Source organism: Tetrao urogallus (assembly GCF_951394365.1).
Source record: "Tetrao urogallus genome assembly, chromosome: 2".
Lineage (NCBI taxonomy): Eukaryota > Metazoa > Chordata > Aves > Galliformes > Phasianidae > Tetrao > Tetrao urogallus.
The window spans coordinates 65751480-65768925 of NC_136814.1; the positions used below are offsets into that span (position 1 = coordinate 65751480).

The following is a 17446-nucleotide window of genomic DNA, read 5'->3' on the forward strand; positions in this document are numbered from 1 at the left end:
GCAGAAGTTTGTGGTCCCACAAAACACACTTCTGAGCTGGGGAAAAGAAAAGCTCAAATGAGTTTTAAGCCCAGCATCGTATTTTGCAACTAGAACTTGTGTGTCCGGAGTCCGTTATTCAGTTATGCAAGCAGGGAAAAACTGGGAAGAAAGTGACACAGAACATTTGTTGTTTCTATGAGAGAAGTCATTGTAGGATTTCTGGGCTGTGGAGAATGTCTGCATGCAACGAGGTGAGTTTAAGCTTAACTGGGAGTAGAAATCTTGCCTTTTTTTCTTAGTTCCCTCTTTTTCTTTCCCCTCATCTTCATTTACATTGTATTTCCAGGGAAGTATTGGGAAAACTAAACAAACTAACAAAAATTGAACTCACTAACATCAACTCTGGATATATGAGTAATAAAACAAGCAAGGCAAGGTAATAGAGATACTGATTATACAAAAGAAGTGTACGTACTGCTCTCTTTGTCTCTTCACCATGCCATCAGAATAACACTGGGTTATGTTTTTACCACCGTAAGTTATTATCGTGGGTCACTGGAATTGGAAATCACAGGAAAGCACACGTTGGGCACCATCCATTCACAGACAGGTGACAGAAGGAAGCAGGTGTGCTGCCAGAAACCCACATCTCCTGTCCAGCACCCACAAAGTGCTAATCTGAGCTTTCTTGCTTTCCAGGCTGCTGATGCTCAAGGTTTTTGGTTGCTGCCGGTGATGATGTTTCATTGTATTTTTTTTTTTAAATCTTGCAGAAAATATTGCAAGGCAGGCACATTTTTGTTCAGTTCAGTAACTGCTCAGTCATTGCTGGGGTTCACAGTATGAGATGATGACCACAACAGCTGCTGTGGGCTGGTATTGCACCATGTATCTACTAGGGGGACAGTACCCTTCAGATTTTGCATGATCACACTATTTTCTATTGAAATCATTGTCAGTTTCAGTGCCATTTAGGAACTCTATTCTAAAAGAGTTTACAGTTATTGAAGCAGAATAACCTGACATTAAATGTGCAAACGGTGACTCATAGACACAAATTTTCAATGTGTTAGTCACAGGCAAACACCCCAGAGTGAAAGCGGGGTCACAGGTTTATCCCAAAGTCTAGATTTACCATCTCATTAGCAGCTTTGTGTAGAGTGTGCCTGCAGTATTTAGGAATGCTGCTCTGACCAGGAATGCTTATGGTGAGTATTCACAAGGCTAATTGCTCAAGGTTTGTCAGCAGCTGTAGGAAACTGGCTAACTACCAGGCATGCCTGTTGTCACAGACCTCCCATGTCTGCAGCAAGCGCAGATTTTCACTCAGAGCATGGTGGTGCACACATGCTAAGTGTAGTAGCAGGGAGGTGAAGGACAAGGTATGGCAAACCAGAGGGGATGAGAAGGGACTGCTTGAAATGCTCTTTCTCATTCAGAACAGCTCTTGGCTTTCTCTGGAGGGAAAGATTTAAGCGATGCCTACAGTTTGCTTAAGATCTACTCACATCTTGTACCCGAGCAGAGCGCTCCTCACAAATATGTTAATAAGGCACAGAGAGCCCAAAAGAGATGAGGCACGTCTATCACCACTGCGGGAGGCAGGAAGGCAGGCAGGGCGGGTGATGGCACAGGAGGGAGATGGAGTGCTGCAGAAAGCAACATGGCTTTTCAGTATTTTTTCAATGAAAGAACATTCAGGGGGTTTCAGGGAGTTTTACTTCAGAGAGTAAAAGGAAGAGAAGAATATTATGGGAAAACTGGAGCTTGTGGCCCAGTTCTGGGTAAGAAAAAGGATTCTGAACCGTTGGTCATAAAAAATAAAAATAAAAATAAAAAGAGGAAGTACAATTAACAAAAAATTAGACAAAAAATAGAAAAAATAGGGTGACAAAGGACCTTATATCCTTATGATAAAGTAGTACTTACATTGATACAGAACACAAAAAAGAAGTGCTCTCTGGAGGCCAAAGGTTTTTCAGGGGATGCGAAGGTTGCATTGCACTCACCATCTCATAAATGCTGTGTGTTGCACAGGGATGAAGACTATTAATGTGACCTCTACTGCAACTGTAACACTTAAAAACCATACTGGGCTTTAGCACAAGCAGCACAATTCCTAGAAAGGGAAAATGTGTCAGGGCTGTCCCAGAGGGCTCATTACTTGCCCTGAACGTAATGTCTGAATTATGTCTGTCTGAATCTCATCATCCCATCTCTATCCTTCACCGATGAATATATTAAAAATAAAAGAATTTAAATGCTATACACAAAGCTCAGATAGATAAGCAGCAAGCATGCATTTCTCCTAAAAAAATACAGTAATTCCAAAGCTTGTTTCTAACACCTTTTCTCAGTACTGTTGTGCTTGATTCTAGTAGGCAGACTAGCAGCTGCAAGAGTTTTCTTTGTAACACTCAGATTCAAGAACTCCAATAAATAACTGCTGAATATCAATACTTGCAAGGGCTGCAGTCTTATGACCTCACTTTGTAACATATTGTGCTAGTTTTCATATAACTTTTATATCACCACCAAAAGTGGCAACTTTTCAATTAGTTTTGTTAAACACATACAAGAGGGAGGGAGGCATCTGGGAACCACGCACCTTTTACCTTTTCCGTATCAGTCTCCTGGTGATCACTTGGATTCAAACTATAGCAGCAAACGGAACTCCATGCATAATGAAACACTCACACAGCTGTTGAAGTTGCACTGTTTTATCTTCAATACTGTGTGTGTTGGCATCTGGGGAGCGCTGGCAAGGTGAAGCTCTCATGGAGCATGAAGCATCTTCTGAGGGAAACTGTTGCTTCACCTGACTGCAAGGAGCACCAAAAGCAGATGGTTTGACAGGTCACGTGAATTGGAGTTTCTTCTAGCACTTGGCTGATTGGTGTCTGCACAGCTGAAAGAACCTCCCTGGGATCCTGTGCAAAAATGTCAAAACCTCCACACCAAAATGAAGAGCAACCATAAATATTACCTCAGCAGAAAGTACAGTGCCTTCACCTTCTCTCCACCAGTAGCTGCAGATGTGTGCACATTGCAAGGACTGTGTTTCAGCCTTTCTGGAAAGGAATTTGAGTGGGTGAAAAAAAAGTCAGTGGGATTTGCTAGTGGGAGCAAAACTTACAAGGAGGAAGGGCAGAAGCATCAGTATGAACAGGGTCACAGAATGCAGCTTTAGGACTGGCATCAAGAGACCACTGGCTCAGAAATAAGAGTTCTAACCTATGCTTGTGCCTCTTGAATCACAAGAAATCATGCAAGAAAAGAAACCAAAGCCATTAACTCTGTGTGTACATTTTGGTATTTTATTTCAATGCACCCTTCAGAAACACTGAAGCAAGCAAAATTTTGTGTGAAAAAAAATATGTATCTGAGAAATGTAGTATCTGTCCATACAGCATAATATTAAATTAGATCATTACTAAATAAAGTCAAAAGAGACCATGTTACTCTTCACAGCCAATACAGCCCATTCCTTTTGTGTTTATACTAATTTTACCCATACTTTCCTCAGTTTCTGAAACGTGTGTCTCTTAAGAACTGTTAACGTGGCTGAGAACTGAATCTTATTATCACAGGAACAGAATAAAGTAGGCAGACTTAAAGGCAGCATCTCTGGAATCTTTGGTATGACTGGACTTGTGTTGGCAATACTAATCAATTAACAACAGTGAATGGAAATGGACACAGTCATCTTTTGGTAGCCTAAGGTACCACGTTCTCCCACTGTCCATACAGTGAAATACACAGGCTGCACAAGCAACCGACATCTCTTCCCTTTATCCGGTGAATCTCTTCTCTTGTTGAATTACTGACAGAAGTGCTACTTACTGCAGGAGATATGCAAACATATGCGAAATACGCTTGCAGCATGCAGCCAAAAAATCTGGGGCAGCGGTCTGCAAGCAATTAACTATGAACACAAACATGTTCTCTACATCTAGTACATGCAGTTGGCTGACATTCCCAAGATAAGTTATTCGGAGTTATTCCAGAAAATCCTGAAATACAGATTGTAAGAGCACGTGGAATAACATCATCTGTCAAGGATGCTGCTGTTGCTGTCAGTGCTCTTCAAGGCAAAAGAGCAGATAGCAGCGTTGGGAATTTTAGCTTGTAATTACAAATCATAGGGTTTTTAAATTTTATTTTTCCTATTTGAGAAACATTTTGATCACAAGGCCAAACCAAATAGCCTACTTCAGATACCTGCTTCTCTTCATTCTTACCTAGTGCTGGACATGATGTTGCCTAAATCCACCTCCTGCGTATGATCATCCCAGCTGATCCAGGCTCTATACACCAATTACCCGTTTCCTGGGGAGGTTGTAGGTTTGAACCTACAGCACCTTACAGAAAGCACTTTACACATGCACAAATACGGGGAAAAAATCTGGTGCAAAGGGGGTGACACCTATCATACAGTAAAGACACAGGGTGGTCTTGAATCTCCACCAAAGTCCAAATAGCACTCCCTCATTTATGATGTAGTCACTGAGAGGTTCATCTCAGAGTCCTACTGGAAGCTCACGATAATTCTTCACAAGCCGTTTTCACCCTCTCTATAGCATGGATTCCGTAGCCACGAGCATAGGAAGGTTTAGTTTTCACACAAGCAGACTTGTTAGTCTACAGGCAAATTCTGATTTTGACATAATTTTTTCTTTTGTTTAAGAAAGCAGCAAAGTACAAGCACTCATTTTGCCAAAAATCTCAAGAAATATCAGAAAACGCTTGGTTGGGTTGTTTCCTGTAATGGAAGAAAGGAAGAAAACATTCTCTTCTCATGTACAAATCATTTCAACTTCATGAGCAAACATAAGAATGTAAGAAATTAAGATAAAACCCTAAAGATGCCATTTTTTTGCCATAAATCACTAAATACTTTCCAGCAACTGCAAGTACTGTGATTATTCACTTAATCTCTTAAGATAGATGCTTCTTTTTCAGCTGAAAAACAAGTATTAAATCACTGTTTTTCATATAAAGCACAATACTATAAATGTGTAACAGCAAACCAGTAAATAGAATTGTAAGATAAAAGATTTAAGAAAATAACTTTATTATTGCAAAATAACAAAACTAGAACTCCTTTCTAAAATTATTTTCACAAGCAATCACTACTGTAGACTCGATGTGAGAATCCAGCTCATATTTAGAGGTATCTGTTTCGAATGTACTCTCTGTACATGAGGAAGTCATCTTTTCCCAAGGGCTGCATGTTTCCTTTTCCAGCCTGAATGTGTGCATGAAAAATTTCTATTGATTTCCTATCAGCTCTCGGAGGCTGGACTTCATAAATATTATCTTGAGAAAAGGAGGAGATTGGTATTCTGGAAGAAAACACACAGAATATTTGAACTTTAAATAAGACAAAATTGCAAAGTTAAAGAGAAGTATTCATTTTCCTTGAAATCTTATGCATGAGAGTCAATGGAAAGGTAGCTTGGCAGTCAATAATCCATTTACCTAGATTGCTACTGCAGGCCTGGTAAGACCTGATTTCCAAGTAGGGTAATTAGGTAAGATGTCACTAATCACATTTCTGGATACTTTCTGTATTTCCTTCACTCTGTCCTCATTTTTTCCATCCTTCCTCAGTTCTTCTATGATCAGTAGGCACCCGAGCTGATCTGTGCCATACATTATAGCAGATAATGGGAAAACTTCATTGAACTACCCACTCAGTAGCAATTATAACAAGCAAGACATGACTTTCTAAACTAACAAACAGAAAGGATTTATCAGATAAGAAATGTCCATCTATCTATAAGGAAACAGATGACTGACTATCGGCAACAACACTGTATACTGGCACAGCTGATATCTCCTGAACTTATCTTTTAAATAGCTTCATACAGCACATGTTCTCTTTGAATACTAACATTTACACCTACTCATCTTCTGAGAAATACATGTAGTCTGAAAGTTTCCAAGAACCTGAGTACACCAGAACTTTTCTAGGCACTGTTGTAAAATCAGACTCACTCATAAGGCAGAAGCTGGCCTTCTCACTACAACTCTGTAAAACTGCATAGGCAGCAAGAACTGACTGTGTCTCCCTGTACTCTGGACTCATAAGATCACGTCTGGAGTGCTGTGCCCAGATTAGGGCTCTCCAGCACAAGGCAGACACTGAAATACTTGGATGAGTTCAATAAAGGTCATCAAAATGATTACAAAGCTGGAGCACCTGATGTATGATGAGAGGCTGTGTGTGCCAGGTTTGCTCAGCTCGGCTATCTTCTACTGCCTAATGGGAGGTTATAGACTCCATGGAAGTAGCCTCTTTGTGGAGTACATGCTGAAAGGACTGATTTCAAAAAGGACAAGAAAATATGCAATGTGGGATGTCCTGATCACGTTTAAGGAAACATTTTTCCACTGTGAGGGTTGTCAAACACTAAACAAGTTGCTCAGAAAGACTGGAGACCCCCATCCATAAGGACACGAAAAGCTCGAGTGTACGTGGTCCTGAGCAAATTAATTTGGGATTTGACCAGATGGCCTCCAGGATCCTTTCAAATTTAACATATTTGATGGTTCCAAGCCAAATTTTTTTAGTAGAAATGCATTCTCCAAAATCAACAACAAAGTAGTAAGAAAACTATTTATACACAATATATAATAAGTGAATAAACACAAAGTATATGTGCAACAATTTCCATTTTTAAAGCACAAAGCTATTACGAAAGCAATATTCATAAGTATAGTACGTGCATTTCCCAGCAATACTTCAATAATTTATTTATAAAACACTCCCTGACTTTTACCTGCTTGATAGCAGAACAGTTTGGATTCCACAACAGAACATTTAATGACTAATATGTCAACATCTGAAGGTAACCCATGTTAACTTTTTCTTCTGTTAATATTATTTGATTTAGAAGAAATCTAATTTTGAAATGAACTGCAAAGAAAAACTATCTGACAGAACTATGAGTTATCCAGAATAGTGGATGCAATGCACCTATAATTCCTAAGCAGGAGAAATAGATCATTTTTCAGTTATTAAAAAAATGGCATACATGCTTTGAAGAGTTCTCTGAATCATCAGTTCTCATATATTTGTATTTTTTGTTTCACCTGGAAAAGCTATTTTAACTCTTTAGATAGGCATTAACAAACTACTGCTTTATAAAACTCTCTGTAAACAATGCTGCCCAAGCATTCATTACAACAAAGATTTAAACACTTTCTTACCACCATATACACCGAACACTTTGATAAATCAATCCTTTTCTTCTATGTCAGACCAAAATTTCATGACATCTACTATCCTGTTTCATGAAGCAACTAGTATCAGTGCTTTAGAATAGCTTTTAAAAACAAAACAGGTACTGAATAATCCCATCTCCAGAATATTTATCAGTCTCAGCACCAGAATTTAGGAACTATATGGGATAAAATTTGAAACTGGACTTCTGTTTCACGAGAAGCAATTTCCAAGGTATTCACTGATTTTTCTAATATTTCTCTGAGACACATAGAATCCTTTGGGGAAAAGTTCTACTACTTGGTTGTGTCTGATGTGACATTCATTTGATTTGAGATTACGTGCCTTGGTTGCTTGTAGTTCTTAAAGTGGAAGAAATGGTGAACAGTCATCCTCTATTTGCCTCCTCCGCATCACTATTATGCAACCAAATGTATTTTATCTCTCCTCATACGTTAGCTATTTTCTGATCAACCTCATCATCTTGTCATTTATGGAGAGTTCCAAAGCCTACCACATCCTCTTCAATAACGCATTGAACAAAACCGCCTTTAATGACACAGATTTTTTTTAAAAACTAGCTTTTCATTTGCCATCTAGTACGTTAGCCACTGAAGACAAATTTTCTAAATACATTACTTAAAAGTATACTGGGATAACAAGCAGCGTCTGAAAAACAGAATGCTATTGTTAAAGACCATATCAGTGTATGCACACATTTTTTGGACTCAAAACTTCTCAGCTAAGAAATTACAGCAGCAACTTTCTGTCAAAGCTGATTATTTTCAAAAGTGAGCATCAATCAACCCAAATGCAATAAAGATTCATCCATATTAACATCACTAAATTCCACAGAAACTATGATTCACTATCTAGATGCCCCTCAAGAAATAAGTTACTTCTGGGTGTGTAATATCCTCCTTTAAAGGGAAAATACAGGGAACTCTGCCTTCAAAGAATTGGAAAATTCAAATGAAGGTAAAGACCTTCTATAAATGAAATACAGTAATGTTCCTTTAGTTGTACTATGAGCATGAAGTAATGCCTGCAAGGTCAATCTGGAAAAAGCCCCACTGATTCTCAATCAACTGGAAGAGAAATGTGAAGAAAAAGTTTAAGTACACCAGCAAATAGAATATCAGACATTCAAAACCACCCAATATTCACAGTGTAACAGCAACCAGTTAATTTCCAGAGGTGAAAAATAGCAAGGCTGCCTCTGAATTAAAACTTGGTCAAAACAGACCAATGTCAGACAAAAGAAATGCTAAAATAAAGGCTTGAATTCATCTTTCAAATCTCCATCACATAGATTTTAAGTCTGTGTTGAAGAGTCAAAAAATCAGATTTCTTGCAAAAAAAAAAGTCCACAGGAAAATATTTTTCTTCTGGACTAAAAGAACTTTTTTTTTTTCTTTTAACCGTTTTCAGTTTCTAAGAAAGGAAAAGTTAAAGGTCACCTACTATGTCTAGAATTACTTAGGACAGCTGGCTTAACTTCATTAGTATTTTTAAGAACTTAAGCATAAATTCTCCCATTTATTTGATATATAGTATGAAGGGACAAAGTCAGAAGAAAAAGCATCAAAGCTTTTGATTTTAAACAAGATGGGACTACAACAGAAATTTCCTTTCAAGCCCTTCTGATCATCTTCCCAAACTCATCAAATAATTTATACTTCCTGACTACAAAATACAATGTTACCAAGCAATATGATATATATAAAGTAAACTACAATTGCATAGAATTAATATAATAATGCAAAGAAAAGGTTTTTCAGACTATTTGGGAACTGAAGATACAGACTGGACTCACAAAAAGTTTACACACCTAAGCCACAATACTTTCTGATTTTACTATTTTTCAATAAGTGCACAGTTAGAATACATAAATTTGTCTTCTTTCTTGGAACTTGGCTGAATGGCACAGAATATTAATTGTTCAGGTGTTACAACTACAGTCCCCTAAAAACGACACATTTAACTTAAATCCAAGCTTTCCTTAATCCTTGCTGTTATTCAGTAAAGTTGCCTTAGAAGACACTGCACTCTTCATCTACAAGTCTTAAAATATGCAAAATTTATGTAACACAATTTCAAGTCCAAAGCACAGCTTTAATCAGTGATTCGGCCCTCAAATTTCTACTGAAGCCAATCATGGAAACACAGCTATTTCAGACTATCACCAGCTAATTCAGCAACATGCCAAGAAATCCCTTTGACTTATATTGGACTTTAACAGTTATGGAATGGTTACCACTTGAAGGCATCTCTTTTCTAAACTTTTAATGATAAATTTAGATTGGATTTAACAATGCATCTTATCAGACAGACTGTAAAATGCCTTAGGGTACAATTTTTCTCTTCCCATGCTATCTTTGTTTAGCATAGTGGTTCCCAACTTTTAAGCAGTCTTCCGAAAACTGTCAGTGCTTACACCTCCCTGAATCTGCCCCTTAATATCTTCAATATCATCATCCCTTCAATCCTTCTCCCATTAATTTAAGGGACTTCTGCCATAATCTCTTCCTCGCTTCTAAGACTATGTCTACAACCAAAGCTTTCTTGCTCCCTTTCTAATTTACGGGTGGACACTGCCAAACTCCCTGCTCTTCATGACACTTGTTGGCTGCCAAAGGGGCAGTGCCAAAAGTAAGTAAGCAAGCCAGGCCAGCTCACTCATTTTAAAGTCATTCAACAGTAACACATGATGATGCACATTTCTTTGGGATCTTCAAAACAGCAGAAAGGCATTTGAGCTGGCCAATACCAGTTTAGTTTAGTTCTAGCTTAGTTTGCCTCTGCAAATATCATCTATGCCATAAACATACTTTTCACCAGTTGGTCCAGCATTCCTATGGTTAAGCGTGCATTAAAATTTCCTGCCTTGCTTCGTGTTTTCCATATAAAATATTACTTTGTTTTTGAGGAGTATCTTAGCAACATTATAGTGCTCTCAGAAAGGTAACTGCAGTGTTTTAAAATGAAAACGTAATTGCCTCTTCTTTATAATGTAATTACTAAATGATGATCAATTTAATTAAAAATTTGATAAGGGCTTTTAATTCGCAGAGTAGAACACTTGCTGCTGTAATCAGTATTAGAATTGTTCTTTGGATCTCTAACTTCTGAAACAATATGTGTTAGATAGTGATAAAAATGTAAATTCTGTGAAGAAAAGCCTCTTATGGGAGGAATTTCAACAAGTATCTCTTCAAGGGCAAATCACGTGAATTCCTAAGAAGATAAAACTGTGATCCAATTTTGAATAATGGAATTTAGTTCTGTTCATCTATTATTACTACAGGTGAGAAAACAAACTAAAATTTGTTTCTACTCTTAGAACTCTACTCATTGAGAGAGAATAAGTGCTCACCTTCTAAGAGGTAAAGAAGGAAAAAAATAGATTACAATTTGCTGGTATTGCAGCTGGTCATTTCTGAAAAAATACAGCCACTACATATTGCTCAGGTCTGTGTTATGGTAATATAAAGTCGCTGGTCATCCAGAGAGTTTGGCTGCACACCTAAAATCAATTTTACCAAGTTGTAGACAGAATTTGCTATGCTGCATCACAGAAACATTTGGTCCTTCTAGAATTAAAGACATATATATAGCCCTCACAATTTTGCAAAAAGTGAAGTCTTAGTGCACAGACTGTATTGTCATTCTTCCTTATTTAGAATTATTATAATGTATATTTATACTGTATATGTATATGTATAATGTAAAACTATGTATTATAATTCCTGTTGAAGCTTCTTAACCTTAGGATTCTGTGGTAGTACAACAGAATGTAAGTACTACAACAGAATATAAATTAATAATAAAAATGTAAGTAAGTTATCTGCCTATATGATTAAGATAAAATTTACAAAATGCTGCTTTAATGCTTCTCTTAAACAACAACAACTCTTGTGTCAAAAGAGCTGAAACTCTTCTGAAGAGAGCCTGACTCACTAATATGCTCTTACCAAATCAGCACTTTGTTCTGTTTTTTTGTTGGTACTTGCATGAGTAATACTGTAGAATTTCCACTTTAAACTTCTAATTTTTTTCCCCAACGGTGATAGTTTATCCTCAGCATCGCTATCATATACTGCTAGTTGATTATAAACACTAAAGTAGGCGTTTCCACAATTGGTATCAAACTCTAGTCCATCTGAATTTATATCTAGATGTTTGTAAAGTAGATCTTTTTCAAAGAATCCACAGCTTCTGCAGATACTCATTTATCTATTTAAAGCATTTAAACTAGCAAACAGCATTTGATGCTAGCACACTGTACAAACTTAATGTCACCATCTAACATTGAAAAGATGTCACTTAATCAAATGCAGCTGGCCTGTATAGTCCACTCGAAAGTGCAAAAAAAACAAACCAAAACGTACTACACTAATTTGATGCCATCTCTATTTATTGATTTGTTTCTAAAGACATGACATTTCTGAAGCACTAGTGAGTCAAGTCATTTCCTAAGACTTGAAGAAACTGGGACAAAGTGAATGTCATTTTGAACATTTAGTTACTAAATCTCAATTGCTTCAACATATTAAAAATATCTTGAAAGAACCGTGAGTTCATAAATGCCAGTTTTGATTAATAGGCACATATTAAACTGTAAATGTTTATAGAATGCTTGTACAGTCCACTCATTTAAACAAAGGCATTTCTCCAACATTATTTGCATAGGAATCTTTCGAATAAGTTTAGTATCTTACTAGAGATAGGAGAGCACATTATTTATGCTTGGCTATCAAATAAACCTGAGACCTTTTATTTCTATGGCCTCCCAATAAAAATTGATTAGAATGTAAACTCCATGTCCTGAAGGACAGTACTCCTGACATGCAAAGGACAGTTACTTGCACAGTAATTGTGACCAGGCTTCACAATATTGTCATTTCACTAGGAGTTTGTTGTCTTTACAATAAAAGAAGTGAAATATTCTTCAGTTCTTACAAAGTTTCATACTTAGAAGAAGCTGTGCATGGTGGTATGCTGAGCTCACAGTACAGCAGTGACCAGAGAGCCACCATAGTAATTCTTTTTCAATCTGTAAAGAATATCTAAAGGAGACAAAATGTACTCTGTTGCCTTATTTGAATCCTAAGTATATATATCTGACCTACAAAACTTGCAAATTGAGCTATTTATTTATTTGTTTTCCCTAAATGGTAGCCCTTTAAATTGCTTACTGAGGTCTTGAAAGAGTCTTCAATTTTTTTTTCCTCTCCTTATGCACAATTCCCTACAGACAACAAAATTTCAGTCACATTCTTCAGGAGCAGAGAAGACTGAAAAATAGGAAACCTCCATAACAGCATACGCAGTTTCAAAAGTCAAAGAAAGAAGAACATCTCTTTACACAGTTACACACTTCAATGAGAATTTTCCAATCTACATTAGGAGTAGGTTGCCTACAGTGCAGAAAAGGAATCTGAGAGAAGGTGAGACATCTCATACAGAAAGGTGATCTCTGAGGAGCCTTTTAAGTAGGGAAGATTTATGCTGACCTTGCTAATTCAACAGTTGAAGATTGTATATAAAGAAGTCAGGAGATAGGACAGGACAAAACAAAGCAACTAACCAAAAAACACACATAGTGGAGTGAGAGCAAAGAAAGGGAATACTGTGTTTAGTTTTGGAAAGGAAGAACTTAGATCAAATGTGAGCATTTAAATTATGGCGTTTTCTGTTTTTTAATTTAAGCAGACATGCATAAACAAATGGAAAATGATGATTAAATCAGATAAATGCTGATGGTTTTATTGGCAATATAACATTCAGCATCTCAGATGACAAGTCTACCAAAAATGCTACGCTAATCTAATCTACACTTTCTATTCTGAAAAGCTCAGAGTTCAGTGTTGACAGAACAGATGAAAGAGAAGATTATTCTTCCTACATACATGAGGATCTGAATCACATGAACTTTAAACCATTTTCACAAGGTCCCTGGGAAACAACACCAAAACTTAACAGCAACTAGATAAGAGGTCCTTGTGATTTAAGTTTAGTGTAAACAAATAAAAATGTAAAGTTTGTTAACCTATGTTTTTATAAATATTTATAAGAATTCTCTGGCTTGTGAATAAATGTTTTTACTGAAATTCATGAAACTTAACTTTTTCTGACATGAAACAACAAATTAGGGTGCTAATTTGAAATAGAGAATGCAAAAAAAGCACTGTACAATCAAATTACCAGCTTGGTTAAGAATCCATGACAACTAGTAATTTTCAAAGTCACTTGTTGACTAATTATTAATGCACTTTGATTTGCCTTCGTTTCCACTGCCAAGAAGCCATTTAGGATATGTTTAATGTAAAATAAAAATAAAAATAATAAAAAAAATCTATCTACTAAATCTTCTACAGATACTGTATTCATTTACTTCTGCTTTTCAACAATAAGGACCTCACTCCCTCTAAGAATTCCTAGGATTTGAATACACAGAATGATGAACAAGCTCAATGACAACTGTTTGTTTTGTGCAGTTATAAGGAAGTGATAATGCCATGTTTGCTTAGCAAATATAAAGTCATTTTTTATCTAATCTTCTAAGAAATAGACCTTATACTAACAAATTCATAAGGAAGTACTGAAGAAGGGAATTTCTCTAAATGGATGAAATTATTTCCAAAACTAACCAGGGCTGTAAAACACTCAATGATAATTACAATGTGTTCTGCTGTATTTTTAATTATTTTAAAGATATTAACAGATTAAAAATACTAAAGTAAAACAATCAGCAAGTTAAAAGGAATAGAAAATGCAGGGCATTTCATTGCTCTTTGAAATTTTCCTAATTTCCTTTATCTGGAAACCAACAGTAAAAAAGCCCATGCACTATTTGAGCAAAGTTAAAAGCTAACTTGCATATAATAATTGCTACTCAGTATCAGTCATGTCTGATCAATACAGGAGTGACAAGCAGAATCTAAGCAGTCCTGATTTAAAATAAAATTACAAAATTTAACATTAAGAGAATTTAGAAAACATGGACTGTATATCTTTGAAGAAGGTCCATTTTCAAAGGTTTAAGGAGAACAGAGCTCTAGCCCATCCTGCAGATGTCATTAAACTTTCCTCCTGCTTGGGCCTCATCTGTGTCAGAATAGGGCAGTGGATTCATTAAAGTTGGTGCAAGTGTTGTTTGCTATTCTGCACACAGGCACTGAAGATACCTTGTATCCCAATGTATGCAACCAGCTAGTCTTTACAACAGGAGCATTAAAGCATATCCACAGTCTTCTCCAGAAGAGCTACAGTGAATCAAAACACTCCATTCTCCCTTCAGGAGGAAATCGGATTTCTTGCACTCCCAGACAGATGTAAGAAGTGCATTTGGAAAAAATGATTGAAAGTATGTTTTTCAGCAGAGTTATTTATATCAAACTGCAAAGAGCAGTAGGAAACCAGGTACAAGTACACAATGTCAGCCAGAAGTAATTACACCGCAGTACTCAAACAACCCTCTCTTCAGATGCATGGCAATACAGTGTACCAAAAGAATCACTGTGGTCCTTGTTCAAGTGTCCATTTTTGCTTCTAATCCAGAGGAGGTTCTTACTATTTTTAGGTTATATGTTTCATTATATGTTCACAATACTCTGAGTTTAGTATTCTCTGAAGAAATTTCTGGTTCAGAGCACCAATTCAAATGTTAGAACACAGAGAGAAAGCTTCCCTATTCCAAAATTGAACAACACGCTTTGAAAGAATGGCTCCATTGATGACCTATGTTGAAAGAAGATTCTGTCGCCACCCGAACAGTATTTCAAAGTTTTAAAAAGTTGTTAAAAATGCAGAACTGGCAGAGAAAGATGGTCTCTATCATTTCCAGAGGAGAAGTGACAGGAGGCACAGCTTTGTGTAGTCTGTGACTTAACACTACTTTCTACACTTAATGCTACTCTGAAATACATGGAAATTACTCTAGGGAAAGTTAAAAAACAAATGTCTGAACCCGCCCAAGTGCCACCATAATTATATGCACAGATTCTCTTTAATGTGTTTAATTTTACAGCAGCATAGCATGGGGAATAATTTACTCTAAGTTTAAGGGGTAGGAAAGGGATGATTATCTCCCACAGCTGTCACAAGCATGCTGGGAGATTTTGCAACTACACAAAAAGAATCACCTCTATGAGCAGCAAAAATATTCTCATTATTATAAAATGATTTCTTAATAACCATTTCATTTCAATACACTTAGAGTTGTCCTTTCATTTTAAAAACAATTTTACAGTTTGCCAACTTACTACTTTAATTTATTTCATTATGAAACTACAGATGCATTCATCTACAAAGTGTAAGCTTATTGATGGCTGTTTAACAGTATTTCATTTCAATGGTAAACATGAAATTTACCTACTGTAACAAATAAACCATTAAAAAATATGCCTCACCAGCTCTAACGCATGGAATAACTATATAACACAAAGCAGGCAACCAAAAAAAGTCCATGGAGATGCTTCTGAGGAAAACGCAAACTCAACATGTTCTTTTCTTTACTTAAAATGCATGACATACTGATTTTAGCTAGCACATATCTGCTGACTTTAGTGGCACAGATACAGGCACAAAACAAAACAGAAATCCACTCCTCGTTTGCCCTACCTTTTCCAACACCAGGCATCCATCAAAGAAATAAAAATATGAAAATATCCCATGTGACCTCTCACGACTCCTCAAATGTATATTAAACAAATATATGGCATTCAGAGCTTTCTCAGAACAAACAAACTCAGATGACTTCAGTCTAAAGACTGAACTGCATTTCTCAGATTTTTTATGCAGTGTATGTAAGCCAATCAACTTCTTTCAATCTAACTCTTTCAAAAGCAATCACAGCAATAAGGAATTGTTTTTTTTACACTCTATAGCTTCAGCATTTTGCATAGAGATAACTGCAAATCATGGTAAGATTTTAAGTCACAAGGGAGAAGCTGGGACCTGATTCTTCACACTACACACTGATCCCTCAACAGAAGTTTGACTCTCTAACAGTTTAAGATAAATTTTACCTGATAAACTTTTACAGGTCTAATGAAAAAAGTAAAAACAAAGAGACTAAGGGAAAAAAGAAGAATACTTACAAATTTATAACCCTATCCAGCTGATGTTTGGAACAAAATTGCTGGCTGCTCTTATCTTGCTTGTGTTGACTCTGTCCCAGCTGAACAAACCTGTGAGAAACAGTTGATAGGAGAATAAATCAAATGTAAAAGCAATACCTCCCCAGTGGTACAAACAATGAGTCTTTAAGTAGTGACCATAATCTACTTCTGGAGTAAACAAGGATTTTTAAAACTACACAGTAGGTGCATGTGAGAATTCCGCAGCTTTTTCTAGCTTGTAAAAGGTTTACCTATTAATTGCTGTCATGTAGTATTTCATGGGGCAGAAGAGAAGACTGAGAGGTGACCTCATTAATGTTTATAACTATATAAACGGTGACTGTCAGGAGGATGGAGCCAGGCTCTTCTCAGTGGCATCCAATGATAGAGCAAGGGGCAATGGGTGCAAGCTGGGACATGGGAGGTTCCACGTAAATATGAAAAAACATTTCTTCACAGTAAGGGTGACAGAACACTGGAACAGGCTGCCCAGAGTGGTTGTAGGGTCTCCTTCTCTGGAGACGTTCAAAACCCACCGCATTCCTGTGTGACCTGATCTAGGTGTTCCTGCTCTGGCAGAGGGATTGGACTAGATGATCTCTCAAAGTTCCTTCCAATCCCTGACATTATGTGATACTGTGATTTTGTGAAACAGGCATCCATCCTCCAGTAGTTAAAATAAAGAAGTTAGAGATAAAGGCGAAGTTAAGAACTATCAGGAATAATGAACCAAGTGATCGTATAACATCAAATCAGAAAAGATCAAATTGAAATAAAACTGCCTTCACAAAAACAAAAAAAAACAAACAAAAAAAAAAAGAAAGGCTTCTAATATACAGTAGTCACTGTTGTTACACTGTTAGAAAAAAGAAACAAATGCACAGAAGCTCATTTCAACGCATGCCTTACAGGTATTCTCTTTAACATATTGTGTTCTTCTGAGGTGATGTAGTTCCCTTGAACATTTTTTCAAATCCCATTAATGCTCTTGACTGATCAGGTGTTTGAAACATTGGTTTGTTAAGCTAATATGATCGACTGGCACTCCTGGTGTCTTGCATAAGCAACTCCTCTCTTGGCAACAGCATTTGCTGTTTTAGTTCATCTGTAA

General features: G+C 36.7%; 1 protein-coding gene across 1 annotated transcript in view; it reads right to left on the bottom strand.

Moving 5' to 3' along the window:
• Positions 1-5149: 5149 nt before the first annotated feature.
• The window catches only part of FIG4 (FIG4 phosphoinositide 5-phosphatase), a gene marked incomplete at both ends in the record, with an annotated part of 61530 nt that continues 49233 nt past the window's right edge, over positions 5150-17446 (bottom strand). Inside the window, 2 exons of the mRNA XM_079550487.1 lie at positions 5150-5327; positions 16315-16404. Coding sequence (XP_079406613.1) covers positions 5150-5327; positions 16315-16404 — 268 coding nt within the window. The remainder of the gene's footprint in view (positions 5328-16314; positions 16405-17446) is intronic.